Source organism: Labeo rohita, chromosome 11, assembly GCF_022985175.1.
Source record: "Labeo rohita strain BAU-BD-2019 chromosome 11, IGBB_LRoh.1.0, whole genome shotgun sequence".
Taxonomy (NCBI): domain Eukaryota; kingdom Metazoa; phylum Chordata; class Actinopteri; order Cypriniformes; family Cyprinidae; genus Labeo; species Labeo rohita.
Window position 1 is genome coordinate 23,577,815 of NC_066879.1, and position 16,589 is coordinate 23,594,403.

Below are 16,589 nucleotides of genomic sequence, written 5' to 3' on the forward strand. Positions count from 1 at the left end.
CATTAACAGCGCAATCCATGCTGTTGTTTACATCCGAGTATCGCTAATATGGCCAACTGTAAATGACCTGTAAATGACTGTAAAAATACACCAACTGTAAACGGAACTGTTAACAGAAGTCAAAGACAGTGAAAATGAACGCAAAGAGGAGAAAATATTATACAGGCTGAGCAAACTCACTCCACCATGTGTGAAATATTGGAAGAAAATCCTAAATTCTAAAATCCTCAATTTGAATTTAAAGTTTATATGAATGTATCTGAGGAGAACTGACTGTCTTCAGAAAAGTTTGGATGGTATTTTCTTTTTATCTTACCTTAGTATAATGCATATTAATGTAGTATTTAAAAGCACAGTTTGTTTGCTTTGTTTACAGAAGTAATTAAAGAAATACTATATCACTGCTGTTCCATAAGCGCCACCTGCTGACAGAGAGTGAATGTGAATCTCGTTCAGCCTGTCTGATGTTTCTGTTTAGTGCAGATGTTTTAAAAGAGAAGTCCACTTGTAAAACAAAGATTCACAATGTACTCACCCCCTTGTCATCCAAGATGTTCATGTCTTTCTTTCTTCAGTCGTAAAGAAATTGCTGCATACACATACATCGACATACTCTAACTGTCATAAACCGGAACAAAACAGTCCAGGCAGAGAAAGACAAGTATATAAATTGTATTATTTTTATGAAAATAACCGATCATTACGCTAGATAAGATCCTTCTTTTTTTTTTGAGTGGGATCGTTTGAAGCCACATTTAAACTGCATTTTGGAAGTTCAAAATCGGGGCACCATAGCAGTCCATTATATGGAGAAAAATGCTGGAATTTTTTCCTCAAAAAACATAATTTCTTTACGACCGAAGAACGAAAGACATGAACATCTTGGATGACAAGGGGGTGAGTACATTATATGTGAATCTTTGTTTTGGAAGTGGACTTCTCCTTTAAGCAGCATAATTTTACAAAGCTAAGCTAGGAGCATTCTGTTTTTGCTTTAAATTTAGATTTTATATAATCTAATTTATCTCAAAAACTGCTCATTCTATATGTAGCATGTTTGCTTGGATCATGATTAAAATGCAGTTCTGCAACTGTTTCATGAATTCTGAATAGGTAAAACCCTGCAGGCTTTATCAGATTTTATATAATAAGTTTAAATACCTGAACAAATCAGTGTTTACTCATAGTCCTTCCTATTGTATTTATCAAAGTTCATGCTTTTTACAAGCTAAGACTGTATATGCCCCTCATGGACCTCACTTTACTCACTTTTATTGCAGCTCAAAGTTATTATTGTAGGGTGAACTGAATGCCACTTCCTCCTATTCAACCATCCACTGTTGCCCAACCATGACAAATCACTCTATGAAAGAACAACGACTTTGTGTCAGACAGTTTACCTTCAATTTCCTCAGCCTCCCTCTGGCCTCCAGTTTCTTATCCTTATCTTTTTAGACTAGGAGCTAGGGATACATCTTTTGAGCCAAATGGTTTTCTTAGAAGAGCTTACAATTAATCTATTATAGCTGCATTCTCTCTGCATCCACAAGCTGAATAAAAAACAGTGCCCTTTAACTCCAATTATTTCTAATATTAAACTTAATACTTACATAACCTCATTCTGTGGAATCATGCCCAACCTCAAAGCCTCAAGGCCAAAGTGAACACAAAGTGCGTGCCTATAAATTAAGTTTTCTAGATATGTCTGAGAACAGATTAAAATGAAATATTAGTGGTTGCAGATGGCTAGTGTTGCCATACATACACAAATATTTGCCATAACAGCTTGCATATCACCCAGATTTGTCAGTGTTCAATGTTTTGTTTTTTTTTTGTTTTTTTGGTGCGAGTTAGTGTTCGATGTAGAGAAAACACAATTTCTTAGGTTTAATCATTGTAGGAGACTCTTTGTGGCCTTGTTATTTGATCAGGATTCTGAATAAATACAGTCCTTTTCTCAGAAACCAGATTTTGGCTTCAGCCCTTGATAGGTGAATAGTTCCAGATGGGTTCATGTCCCGCGATCTTTCTCAAAGAGATATTCAGGGCATATTTATGATGTGCAGCTTGAACGCAGTATGAAGTACAGCACCCAAAGTGTAATGCAAAATCCCATTTATGATTACCCTAGTGTAAAATACGCTGAGTAAAAGAGACATCAGGAAGGCTTTCTTATTTGTTTTGGCAGCTATATGTAATACAAAAGCATACTGTAATGGATGCAGCAGTTTCTTTATATACATATATTGTTTTTAACAGCTCATCCGGGAATGTGCCTGTCAGAGCCTTGTGTTAGTGTAGCAAGTGCGGTCTTGGGGGCTCTTGATCGCTCAGTGAACCCCTGCCAAGATTTCTACAACTTTGCATGTGGGGGTTGGATGAGGAAAAACCCGCTGCCTGAAGGAAAGTCCCGTTGGGGTCCTTTCAGCAACCTGTGGGAACACAACATGGCCATCATGAAGAACTTATTAGGTAAGAAATGTATCAAATGTTCATGGAGGTCACCTTCTCAAAGTATGGCCTAAAGAAAGTTCATATTTAAACAAATACTTCGTTCTTATCGTTCTTATTCAGTATGTTATTATTCAATGACTTATGTTATTAATTGTTAATTTTGAAAAATGTTCAATTATGCATTGTGTTACTTTATTACTATTATTAATATATATATATATATATATATATATATATATATAGAAGGGCTGTCAGTTTAACACGTTAATTAATTAGTTATGAAATTAAAATATTTTAACGCAGTTAACGTACTGGCCCCGCCCCCAAACCCGTACATCATCTTACATGTAATGCAGTTGACTGTTGACAAATATGATGCAGGGCAACAACTCCATTAATGCAGTTATGCCGTAAAATTCAAGATATTGGTGCAAAAACGCCTTGTAGGCTGTTTTTGTCTCATATTTATGTCACATGATAAGCGATATCACACCAGAAACGAGAGCAATGTCAGACGAGTGCTGATTTTGTCCCGAATATCATGAGTTCAAATATGATGTTATACAACAGTTCGGTAAATAAGAAGTTGATACTGTGATATGCAGGTATTTTAAACACAATATTATGCGTTTTTGCTCATATTTGAGCAACACTGTGTTTAGTTTCTGAATTAATCCACGTTTTGAACAAATCGTGTGAACCAATGATTCAAAGGCCTTTCTATTTGACTTTCATTGTATGAACAAAAATATTGAGATGTTTCTCAGATTATCTTCTTTTATGTTACATAGTTTATGTTAGGCCGTTGTTGCCTAAATAGTTGTGTAATAAATTTAGTTAAATCAAACAAAATATGTTTTTCTAAAGCTACGATTTGGTACTTTCTCATTTAACACAAAAATAACTTTAAAATGAAAATCCAGAATTATTTTTATTAATCTAAAGGGATAGTTCACCCAAAAATGAAAATTATCTCATAATTTACTCACCCTCAAGCCATCCTTGGTGTATTTGACTTTCTTCATTCAGACGAATACAATCGGAGTTATATTATAATGTCCTGACTCCTCCAAACTTTATAATGGCAGTGAATGTTGTGATTTTGAAGCCCAAAAAAGTCCATCCATCCACCAAAAAAAGTACTCCAAACAGATCCGGGGGGTGAATAAAGGCATTCTGAAGAGAAGCAATGCATTTGTGTAAGAAAAATATCCAAAATTTAAAACTATTAATTGTAACGTGCAAACAACAATTTGAGATTTATGGTTTTTGACTATGGGTATTTTTCGTACACAAGTGCTTCGATTTGCTTCAGGATGCCCTTATTAACCCCTCAGAGCCTTGTGAAACACTTTTTATGATAGATGGATGCACTTTTTTGGGCTTCAAAATCTCAACAGCCATTTACTGTCATTATAAAGCTTGGAAGAGCCATAACATTTGTAATATAACTCCTATTGTATTCGTCTAAAAGAAGAAAGTTGTATACACCTAGGATGGCTTGACCACACTGTTTGTTTCACTTTGCTTTAAGGGCTCACGTAGGTTCTTGTCCTTGAACTTTTCTTCATTTGTTAAATTCAGAGAATACCAGCAATAAGAGCCTGAGCAAGGCAGAACAAAAAGCCCAGTGGTATTACCAAGCTTGTATGAACGAGAGCAAAATTGAAGCACTTGGGGCAAAACCACTTCAGGATCTCATCAATCAGGTGACCTTAGATGCACAACAATATGAAACTCAAAAGATCTGTTGTAAAAATGTCAGATTTAATGAAAAGCTTTTTGTCTTATTCTGGGATATAATTATTAATAATGGAACATTGTTTTTCCAGACAGGAGGTTGGGGCTTGAAAGGCCCGTGGGATAAAGATAACTTCCAGGAGGTTTTACGGACTGTGTCCGCCAACTTCCGAACTTCCCCTTTTTTCACTGTTTTTGTCAGCACAGACTCAAAAAGCTCCAACAGCAACATCATCCAGGTGGGAACACTTATAGTTATGTTTTTTTTAATCATTACAGCATGAATTCTCAAATGTCTAGGGGAACCTCTGTGCTGTTCTAGATATCGTGTTTTGTTTAGGCTGTCAGAATATATTACAACAGGCTTTATATGATGCATGTCAGCGTAGCTTAGCTTGTTGAGTGATAATGGAAATACAGTTGATGCTCTGATTCTTTATTCCACAGGTGGATCAGTCAGGATTGGGACTTCCCTCCAGGGAATACTATCTCAATAAGACAGCCAATGAAAAGGTAAACAAAGAGACTTTGTTGTTCACAAACGTGGGAAATGTTCTGCTGTGGTCTAAAGCTTGTGTTGTGTTCCTTCTTCAGTATTTAAAAGCATACTTAAACTTCTTGGTGGAGCTCGGGATCCTTTTGGGCGGCTCAGAGGACACCTCTCAGAAGATGATGCAGGAAATCATAGACTTTGAAACAGCCCTGGCCAACATCACAGTCCCTCAGGAAGAGCGGCGTGACGAGATGAAAATTTACCATAAAATTCAAGCCAAAGAGTTAGCTGTGAGTACTTCTCGGTTGCTGTACTACTGTTGGATTGAAAGCTGTGGTTCTTTACTGGTTGGTCATGACCCAAAAATGGTCACATGTCTGTTCTGATAGGGTCGTAGATGGAAATGCTAAATGCATTACTTGGTTTTAAGGATCTTTTGTGAGATCATTTTGATCATTTTTGTGTCGTCACTCAATGTCGGGATCTTAAAGCAAAAACAGTTGAAAAAACACTAATTTAAAGGGATAGTTCACACAAAAATTATGTCATTAATTACCGTTATGTCGTTACAAACTCGTAAGACCATCGTTCATCTTCAGAACACAAATTAAGATATTCTTTATGAAATCTGAGAGCTTTCTGACCCTGCATAGACAGCTACCTAGAACCCGTAGAATCTGGATGTGAGAAGAAACTGTTGAATAAAGTCATTACTTTTGTTTTCTTTGTGCACCAAAAGTATTCTCATAGCTTCATAAAATTAAGGTTGAACCACTGATGTCACATGGACTGTTTTTACAATGTCCTTGCTACCTTTTTGGGCCTTGAACGTGGTAGTTGTGTTGCTGTCTATGCAAGGTCAGAAAGCTCTCAGATTTCATCCAAAATTTCCTAATTTGTGTTTTGAAGATGAACGAAGGTCTTACGGGTTTGCGACGACATGCGGGTTAGTAATTAATGACCAAATTTTCTTTTTTGGCTGAACTAACCCTTTAAATGTCTTCTGCAATGAGAGATGTTCTCATATATTGTGATTGTTAAAATGAGCGTGAAAGTGTCAGAACATGTAGTTATGTTTCCATTGCTGGAGAGACATATAAAGCATTCTTTCATTACTCTAATTGTGGAGTTGCATGTGAGCTGGGATATCAGTCATGTGATTGTGTCTGTGCTGTAGACATTGGCTCCTGCGGTCGATTGGATGCCTTTCCTCTCCGCAGTGTTCGCCCCTGTCGCCCTAAATGACTCTGAACCCGTGGTTGTGTACGCTAAAGAATACCTCCAGAAAGTTTCAGAGCTCATCAGCGACACCAGCAAGAGGTAAGCCAACATTATCCAGATTTCTGTGGGTTTTTGGGCCAGTCTGTGTACTAGATCTGGATTGTCTCTTAGCTGAGATCAAAGCTGATGTGTCTCCCCTCAGTGTCTTGAATAACTACATGATCATGAAAGTGGTGCGGAAAATGGTGTCCATCTTAGACCAGAAGTTTCAAGATGCAGAGCAGCGCTTCCTTGAAGTCATGTATGGCACCAAGAAGGTGAGAAATGAAGATCGAAGCTGCTCTCTGTCAGCTCAAGGCACTGCTGCCACTGAAAAAGTCATGAACGATCCATTAAATATTAAGTAACACTCATGTTTTTTACATTGTTTTCCTATGATACATAATTAGGAGTTCAAGCACATAGCGCTGAAACCCTATTGTAACTGTTATAGTGGCCAAAGATCAGAAATCTCTGTAAAACTGAACGGGCAGACCGTAAGTTGTAGAGACTTTAAAATTGGAGGGATGGTAGTACTCAAACTGTCTACAACGTCACCAAGGCTCACCCCAGTCGGCCTGGTGGAAACACTACAGCGATCAAAAGTACTTAAACGCTTATAACTCCTAAACCGTTCATCTTAGGCTCAAGTGTCTTATGTCGTTGAAATCCTCGCCTGACATTGGACAAAACGCAAATTTTCAGGTATTAGAATTTTTTGAAAAACCTACTTTTGTGAACTAGTCCTGTTTTTTTTTTTTGCCAGAATCGGAACCAAATGGTATCTTGGAGAGTGAATATCAAAAATGATCAAAAAAAAAGTTGACCTTTCGACTCTCCATCGCAAAGGGACGCCAAATCGTTCGAAAGGGACAGGGCTGCTTTTACTACAACGGCTATAACTTTTGAACGTAATAAGATATCTTCGCCAAACTCGCAATGCCTATGTAAGAGCTGAATCTGAGGTCACATGAAAAATGTTGCAAAGCTTGGCCACTTGGTGGTGCTATAAGAGCAGAGAAAAACATAAAAACGTCCATAACTACACAACCGTTTGTCCTATAGACAAGAAAGTCGGTACGCATGGTCTTGGCCCAAAGTGCCACACGTGTCTATAAAGACATTTGCGTACCTCAAAAAACATGGCCGCCATAGGCCGATGAAATTTGAGCACCTATTAGACAAGGTTAACAGAGCTCGATCAGAGCGAAACTCGGTGGGCCTGTTTGACTCATGGCCCAAAAGGTCTGTGAGAAATTTGAAAGAAATAGGGCGTTAACAAGGGTGTAAACGTTTTTACATTGTGTGATTTTTAACACATACGTACGGTATTCATGTCATACGACTTTTGCGTTCTAGTCCTAGGTTTTCGCTCAGTCTGGGAAAAAAAACACTGCAGTGCAATTCTGTGAACTCTCTAGGTCAAAAATTATCCAAAAAGAATGTTGCAATTTACAATTTGGGAAGCTATGGACCTTTTTCCTGAGTAAACGCTAATTTGACGCTAACTAGAAACACTGGAGACCGGAAATGCAAAGCATTCTTCAAGTTAAAAGTCAGGCGTGACTGAGGGAAAACGTCTGTAATGGGGTCATTTAGAAAAAGGGCCTGTCCAAATATAAACAGAAGCCTGTAAAGCCTAACCAAAATTTAAAACTCCACAAAACCTGCTGAGCACATGCGATAGGTGATTCTAAACAAGCATGCAAAGTTTTAGGTAGATCGGACCACAGCTGGCACTACAACAGTCATAAACGTTAAAAAACATCATATTCCTAAAGTAAATTACCAGGCTTTGCCAATAATGCTTTTTTAATCATTGATTTAGGTGGTTACAGGCTTGCTAAATGATATGTAATGTCTTTTTTCATGTGTGCTTTAATGTCTTAAAGCACTTGAACCCCAGTAATCGCAGCTTGCAGCTTTTAGTTTTGCTTTAGTTGAGATTTAGAGGAGATTATTAGCTTTTATTGCACATTTTAATATAGGATTAAAAAACATTTGGACTACGTAAGTGATGACTAAATATAGTGGAACTATTCCTCTACACTGATTCTTCTGCTTACATGGATCATTTGGTGCAGAAATCATTTTATATTGGAACTAAATTACCTAGATATTGAATTCGTCAGTGTGCTTAGTCAGCATGAGCGGGAAGTGTTATGTTGCCCTCGTCTTCTCTCTCCCGCTCCTTCCTTTTCTTTGACTTCTGTTAGAGTAACTGCTATCAGTGTTGGTGTGTATTGAGAGGCGGTGTGTTGTTCTGCAGGGAGCCAGGTTATTCAGACTCTTATCAGGAGGAGATCCTGTTGCGCTGGCCTCGCTTTCCGCTGGGGTCAGGCTGAAATAACAAACGAAAGAGGCTTGGGCGATGTGTGTATGTGTGATGGGTTAAGATAAGAGATAGAGAGACGAACCTTAAGGACGGTCACCTTCAGCACAGTTTGGTACATTAGTGAAGGTATAGCTTTTATTCTTGCATTGAAAGTGATAATTCATCCAAAAATGAAAAGTGCTGTCATTAAAGTGATAGTTCACCCAAAAAAATGAAAATTTTGTCATTAATTACTCACCCTCATGCCGTTCCAAACCCATAAGACCTTCATTCATCTTTGAAACACAAATTAAGATATTTTTGATGAAATCCGAGAGCTTTCTGACCTTGCATAGACAGCAATGCAACTGACACGTTCAAGACCCACGTTTAAGGAGCACAAATATAGATGTTAGAAAGAACGTTGACTCTGCTTTTTCTCATGTAATGAAAGTGAATGATGACATGGAGCTGTCAAGACCTAAAAATGACAGAAAGTACTATAAAAATGTTGTAAATGTAGTCCATATAATGTCTGTGCTGGTTTTCCAGTCTTTTGAAGTCACATGATTGCTGAAAATACCAAAATTAAGCCACTTTTCACTGGTAATCACTGATAATCATCTGCTGTCAACATTTACTCACCCTCTTGTCGTTCCAGACCTGACTTATTTCATTTTCACCTAATGACTCATTTCCTCCATTTTACCCTTATAGTCTTGCACTAAGAGCCATTAGCCATTATCTATAGAGCTTTAGTTTGTAAACAAGATATGGGTAATGTGGAATGGGTGACAAGACAAGTCCTGTCGCTGCCCGTCTCTTGGCGTCATACTCAAAGAGCTTGCAAGAAAACAATGAAATGTCTTGTTTTGCTGATGAAGTGGGAAAAAATTGCGAAAGTTTGGGAGCTCCTTGCAGAATCTGTGAAAATGTGAATAATTTTAACCAAATAAGAGAGATCATACAAAATGCATGTTGTTTTTTTTTTTGCATCTTTTGCATATTTGGACCCTTTCCAGCAGTGTCTGTGATTTTGAGATCCATATTTTCACACTGAGGACAACTGAGGGACTCAAGCACAACTATTAAAAAAGGTTCAAACATTCACTGATGCTTCAGAAGGAAACACAATGCATTAAGAGCCAGGGGGTGAAAACTTTTGAACAGGATAAAGATGTTCAAATTTTTTTAATTTGTTGAAATATAACTTGTTTTTTTCTTTTAGTACTGCCTTTCGGAAGCAAAAGAAGATACTTGCGTGTTTCCCGGAAGACAAATTAAGTACAATTTACCTTGATCTTCAAATTCAAAAGTTTTCACCCCCCAACTCTTACTGTATCGTGTTTCCTTCTGGAGCATCAGTGAATGTTTAACCTTTCTTAATAGTTGTGTTTGAGTCTCACTTATCCTCAGTGTGAAAGATGGATCTCTAAATCATACAGTCACTGCTGGAAAGGGTTCAAATATGCAAAAGATGCTGGAAAACTGAAGAACCTGCAGGATTCAGTGCTCAGTTTAACTGTTCAGAACAAAAAGGGACTCATGAACCAAGGGTTTCCAAAGTTTTGCAAGGAGTTATTTTAATAATTTCAGCTATTTTTTTTTGTCTTGTGGACTATATGTAAACATCTTTTATGTAAAATATCTTACTCAGGACAGTACTAAATAAAAAATAACATATTTTTTATGATCTCTCTACTTCCTTGCACTAGTATTTCCTATATTGTACACATGGAAGTTCATGCCTACATGTACCTGTAAATTGTTTGTGAAATGTCATGTTGAGAAGACTTCGGTGCAAATGAGGATCGAAGTTGTTAATATATCACCTTTGTGTTTTCCAGAGCTGCATGCCACGCTGGAAACTTTGCGTCAGTGACACGGACAGCGCTCTGGGCTTTGCTCTCGGGGCGCTCTTTGTCAAAGCTACTTTTTCCGAAGACAGCAAAGAGTTTGTGAGTGTCTTGTGATGTTTTGCACACCATCCCCGTCTTTTCCTCGAGGCCTATACGCTATATTCTCTCCTGATGTGTTTGTCAGGTTGAAGATATGGTCTCTGAGATCAAATGGGCCTTTGAAGACAGCCTGAAGACTGTCGGCTGGATGGATCCCGAGACAAAAAAAGCAGCCAAAGAAAAGGTGAGAACCAACAGCACGATCCCACACGATGTTTTTCACCACTGTTCTGGATCTCTGTGAAATCAACACGTTGCTATGACATGTCCGGCTTTTCCCAATTTGTATTAATTTTAGTTTTTGAATTAGTGGTTGTTTATCATTTTCATTGCTTTGCCTGGAGGACAATAAATTGGGCTGAGAAAAATCCCACTGAGCAACAAAACTACATAAAGGTTTTTCTTCTTGTTGATGCTCTTTAGTGCCTCCTGGTGTTTAAGTGTAAACTGTACTCTTATAATGTTACTCATAATGTTTATTTTTTATTCTTGTCTAGGCAGATGCAATATACAACATGATTGGTTATCCAAAGTTTATTATGAACCCTAAAGAGCTGGACAAGGTCTTTAATGACGTATGTATACATTTTTTGATTTCTGGTTTTGGTTAATGTAAAATTATATAGTTTAATGCCTTAGAGCCTGAACTAACATTTTGGCCCCCCAAACTGTATATCAGTTTGATGTTGTTTCAGATCTTTATTTTCGAAACGTCATGAATTATTACAACTTCTCTGCACGGGTCACTGCTAACCAGCTGAGAAAAGCCCCCAACAGAGATCAGTGAGTATCAATCCAGCTCTGACACACATCTCTTAAAGTGATAGTTCACCCAAAATGGTTGAATTGGTATTTTAGCAAGTGTTTTTTTAATATAATGAATTGGCTTTTATTTTTCTAGTTTAGTCATTTTTAAAAAAACACAGATGCACAGCTGTGTTTTTTGTTTAGTGACAGTTGTTCATGAGTCCCTTGTTTGTCCTAAACAGTTAAACTGCCTGCTGTTCTTCAGAAAAATACTTCAGGTCCAACAAATTCTTTGGGTTTTTTGCATTTTTGTCCATTTGAACCCTTTCCAACAATGGCTGTATGATTTTGAGATGCATATTTTCACACTGAGGGACTCATATGCAACTATTATAGAATGTTCAAACACTCACTGATGCTCCAGAAGGAAAAACGATGCATTAAGAGCCGGAGGGTGAAAACTTTTTGAATTTAAAGATCAGGGTAAATTGAACTTATTTTGTCTTCTGGGAAACATGTAGGGATCTTCTGTGTCCTCTGAAGAGCAATACTAAATGAAAAAAATATGATATTTATGCAAAGAAAAATGTATACTTCTTTATTTTTCAAAAGTTTTCACCCCCCAGCTCTTAATGCATGGTTTTGCCTTCTGAAGCATCTGTGAGCGTTTGAACCTTCTGTAATAGTTGCATATGAGTCCCTCAGTTGTCCTTAGTGTAAAAAGATGGATCTCAGAATCATACAGTCATTGTTGGAAAGGGTTCAAATACACAAAAATGCTTTTGTGGGACCTGAAGGATTTTTCTGAAAAACAGTGAGCAGTTTAGCTGTTCAGGACAAACAAGGGACTCATGAACAACTATCACTAAACAACAACAACGACAACAACAACAACAACAACCAGCTGTGGATCATTCAGGAAACAACACATTATTAAAAATCAAGGGGATGCAAACTTTTGAACCAGGTCATTTTTATACATTCAGCTATTATTTTCTCTTGTGGACTATATGTAAACATCTTTTATGTGAAATATTTAAAATACAATAACATGCATTTTGTTTGATCCCTCTTATTTTGGTAAAACATTTTTAACTGAAAGGGGGATATAAACTTTTGACCTGAACTGTATATGCGTATGTATTAACTGTTAATTTGTACTGTTCTCCCTGTTAGTTTATGTGTACGCCAGTGATCAGTGTTTTTCTGTCCATCTACAGATGGAGTATGACTCCACCTACAGTTAATGCCTACTACAACCCCACAAAGAATGAGATGGTACTGCCAGCAGGCATTCTCCAGGCTCCCTTTTATAACCATGCTTGGCCAAAGTAAGTGTCTCCCACTAACAAAGCCTGTCCTGTAGTCCTGTAGTAGTGTTATATCACTTACCACATCTTATTGTGTCTTGGTTGTTTTCTAGGGCAATGAATTTTGGTGGTATAGGTGTGGTTATGGGGCATGAGCTGACCCATGCCTTTGACGATCAAGGTAACAAAATTATTCTCTCTAAATCATTACTCTGTATTATTTCAGATTGTTATATCTCCAGTATATAAGATTTTGTCAACTGCTATAAAGAATCAAGTGTGCCACTGATTCTTTATTAGAGAGTTACACAACCACAGGAATAACTAAATATCTGAGTGGTTGCTATGGTAATAGAGAATACATCTTAAAGAAATGAAATAATCAATAAATATCAAACTATCAAATTATGTGTTTTTCTATCAATCAGTTTTTAGGTCCTCAGTCTATCAAATCTTATTTGATTAATACAAATCAGGTTGTAAAAAGAATAGACTGTTATCTGTTAAAAAAGCTGGGGAATAAATTCTAAAATACATTTAAACTTAAATAATTCAAACTATCTTATAAAATTGCATAAGATATTTAATTGTATTTTTTGATACATATATAAATACAAGTAGATGGCATTAAGAATGAACATCATTGAGAAAAAATGACTTAAACTATCTAAAATTAATATTTAACCAATGAAGTATCTTAGAAATTGTGTATTATAATACTTTACACCTGCCTGTGTTAAACATGAAAATGCAACTAGATTCCATTAAACATTTTTAAATACCAGTTAAATACAACTTTTCAGCCCTAAAATACTAAACTAAAATAAAAAATAAAATAAATTAAATAAAAAAACATTATATAGATTAATTAAATGTATTATTTATTTAAATTTATTTATTTATTTTAATTAATTTTATTATTTAAAATGTATTTAAAAAACTGAACCTAGAAAACCTAAAAATAAAAAACTTAAAAACAAACTTTGGAGTAAAAACTAGCGAATTTAAACTATAGATGCCCGTATTACACATTGTTAAATGATACCAGTTATTTGTCAACTTGTCGGACCTAAAAATACTAAAACTAAAAACTAAAAACTAAAAACTAAAATAAATAAAAATAAAATAAAAACACTGAAACCAGAAAACCTTAAACCTAATTTATTAAAAATGTATTAAAAAACAAACAAAAAAAAAACTGAAACTAGAAAACCTAAAAATAAAGACTTAAAAACCAACTTTAAAATAGTTAAAAAATAAAACTTTAAAAAATAAAGATGTCAAACATAAAAACGTGACTATATAGCATTAAACATTATTAAATGATATCAGTTGTTCATCACCTTTTCAGCCCTAAAAATAATAAAACTGAAATAAAAATATAAAATAAAATAAAAACACTGAAACTAGAAAACCTTAAAAAAAAATACTAACATTGATATAGTAAAAAATACTAACAATTATATTTTCAGACCTAAAAATACTAAAACTAAATATTAAAAAAATCAAATAAATAAAAATAAAATAAAAACACTGAAACACTGAAAAACCTTAAAACATATACTAACGTTGATATAGTGGAAACAAAATTAAAACTAATTAAATGTATTATTTATTAAAAATGTATTAAAAATTAAAAAATGAAACTAGAAAACCTAAAGAAAAAACTTAAAAACCAACTTTAAAATAGTTTAAAAATACAACTTTAAAAAATAAAGATATTAAACATTAAAATGCAACTACATAGCATTAAACATTTTTAAATGATATCAGTTATTCATCACCTTTTCAGCCCTAAAAATACTAAAACTGAAATAAAAATAAATAAATAAATAAATAAATAAAAACACTGAAACTAGAAAACCTTAAAAAAATACTAACATTGATGTAGTAAAAACAATGATATTAACAATGATATTTTCAGACATAAAAATACTAAAACTAAAATTAAAAATAAAATAAAACACTGAAACTAGAAAACCTGAAAAAAAAATACTAACATTGATATAGTGGAAGCCAACAAAATTAAAACAAATTAAATTTATTATTCATTAAAAAGAAAAAAAACATAAAAAGAACTTTGATAGAATAAAAACAGAATTAAAGCTAAAGATAAAATAGAAAAAAAACCTTTTTTTATGATTTCTTATATATGTTATAAATATTAAAAATGTGCTAGGAAAAGAACTTTCAGAGTCAGAGACTGTTTAAATACGCATGACCCTGTTGAAAAACTTATTTAACTATTTAAACATGTTGTTTTTATTATTTATTGCATTTCATTAATATTGCACTACATAGAAAAAAGAATGAAGAAAAATGTTTGGATTTTTTTAAAGAACCGGTTTCAACTAGCTAATATAATATGATATAATATAATATAATATAATATAATATAATATATAAATATTGATTATATACATGTAATATTTTTTCTCATGTACAGAATAATATAAATCATTGCACTGTCCTTTATTATTGTGATAATGTGAATATGTTAATAAACACATCAGCTTTTATTACAGAAAACTGTACTGTTGTCATGTGTATGTGAACATTTACCAACACACGTGTGTTTTAAATGTGTCCTACAGGAAGAGAGTATGACAAAGATGGGAATTTGCGTCAGTGGTGGCAAAACTCTTCAGTGGAGGCTTTTAAACACCAGACGCAGTGCATGGTGGAGCAGTACAGCAACTACAGTATAAATAAAGAACCTCTGAATGGAAAACACACTTTGGGAGAGAATATTGCTGACAACGGAGGCCTGAGGGCAGCTTACAAGGTTTGTGAAGATCCTGTTGTGGAACAAGACTTTGCGGGAACTGGAATTTAAATCGATCTAATTCAATCAACAGATTTGTTTGGTTCATCAGCGAGTTATAAAGAGCTGAGACGCCAGTGGTTACTTTCCATAACATGAAAACAGCGACGGCGTATGACGTGTGAGAATCTGATACGAAAGGCATTACGATCTCTATATTTTTCTGGGTGGCGGCTTTGATAGCTTTGGGGCCGTCGTGATCCCGTCTCGCTGAAAAGCCTCGCAGTGCAACAGGTGGCTCGGAATGGGCCGCTCTACCTCCAGCGACTCGGATTCTTTCCGTTGGTTGAAAAGTCATAGGTTACGGAGCAGATGCGCAAAGCATATGGCCGCAGAAGACCCTGTGTTAACCTCCCTGATGGAGAGGAAAATAACCGTTGACACGAGGTCTCTGTTTATTTGTGATCTCAGCATGCAGAATTATTAGCCGACTAATGTTTTCACACTTGCTTTGCAGGCCTATATAAACTGGATCGAGAAGAACGGGGAGGAGGCCACTCTGCCTGCCCTCGGAATGACCAATCATCAGCTGTTTTTTGTGGGATTTGCTCAGGTTTGTGCCAATGTTTGTTTACTGTGTTATCTGTGATGTTACACTTGTTTTTGACTTGTTTTAGGATTTAGTTGTTTTGCTGCTCACAGCTTTTGTAGATTAAAGGTGTCTGTCTTTTGTCTTTGTTTTTCATCTGTTTGCTAAGGCAAGAATCAATATTACTGTTTCTTACACTTTGATTTTGACATTTACCTTGGATTTGGATTGTCGAAGACAGGTGTGCGTAGCCTACACTATTACTTACAATTTGTTACAAAAAAAAAGCAGATATATTTTAAAATTGTGACTTGGGTGTGAATTTCATTTTAGTAAAAACTAAAATGAAAACATCAAAAATTCTACAAATAAATGGGAAAAAAATTCTAAAATACATTTCAACTAAAATAATTTTTTGATACATTGTATAGCAAAAATAAAATTAGATGGCACTATATAAATGAGCATAATTGAGAAAAAATAAATCTAAAATACATTTTAATGACTATCTAAAAAATAAGTGAATAAATTAATTATCTAAAAAAATATTAAATAATATAAATTATTAATTTTTTTATACGTTGTGTATTATAATACTACAAGTAAATAAAATAAAATAAAATAAATGGGGAAAAATACTAAAACACATTTAACATTAACATATATATATATATAATATACTTGTGAAAATGCAACTAGATTGAAATAAATAGACTTATCTGTACAGAACAAAAAATACAAAAAATAAAATAAAATTAATAAATTGGACAATTTTTTTTTTACATTTAAACTAAAATAATTTATGACTCAAACTATATCATAAAATTGTATGATATTATATTGATATTTATATTGATTTATATTGATATTTAATTACATTTTTGATACATTATATAGCAAAAATAAAATTAGATGGCACATAAAAATGAACAATTTAGAAAAAAAAACATTAAACTAAAA

At 34.6% G+C, this 16,589-nt stretch overlaps 1 protein-coding gene across 3 annotated transcripts in view; it reads left to right on the plus strand.

Annotated features, from left to right (window-relative positions):
• The window catches only part of ece1 (endothelin converting enzyme 1), a 33,405-nt gene that overhangs the window by 14,355 nt on the left and 2,461 nt on the right, over positions 1-16,589 (plus strand). For 2 of the 3 annotated variants that reach the window (XM_051122786.1, XM_051122785.1), the window contains 15 exons: positions 2,260-2,472; positions 4,039-4,163; positions 4,287-4,433; positions 4,642-4,707; positions 4,789-4,977; positions 5,865-6,007; positions 6,111-6,225; positions 10,109-10,219; positions 10,305-10,403; positions 10,717-10,794; positions 10,899-11,002; positions 12,187-12,297; positions 12,390-12,457; positions 14,871-15,061; positions 15,558-15,653. In XM_051122786.1, coding sequence (XP_050978743.1) covers positions 2,260-2,472; positions 4,039-4,163; positions 4,287-4,433; positions 4,642-4,707; positions 4,789-4,977; positions 5,865-6,007; positions 6,111-6,225; positions 10,109-10,219; positions 10,305-10,403; positions 10,717-10,794; positions 10,899-11,002; positions 12,187-12,297; positions 12,390-12,457; positions 14,871-15,061; positions 15,558-15,653 — 1,856 coding nt within the window. Of the gene's footprint in view, positions 1-2,259; positions 2,473-4,038; positions 4,164-4,286; positions 4,434-4,641; positions 4,708-4,788; positions 4,978-5,864; positions 6,008-6,110; positions 6,226-10,108; positions 10,220-10,304; positions 10,404-10,716; positions 10,795-10,898; positions 11,003-12,186; positions 12,298-12,389; positions 12,458-14,870; positions 15,062-15,134; positions 15,654-16,589 lie in introns of all 3 variants that reach the window. The other variant, XR_007828721.1, reaches the window with a different exon arrangement.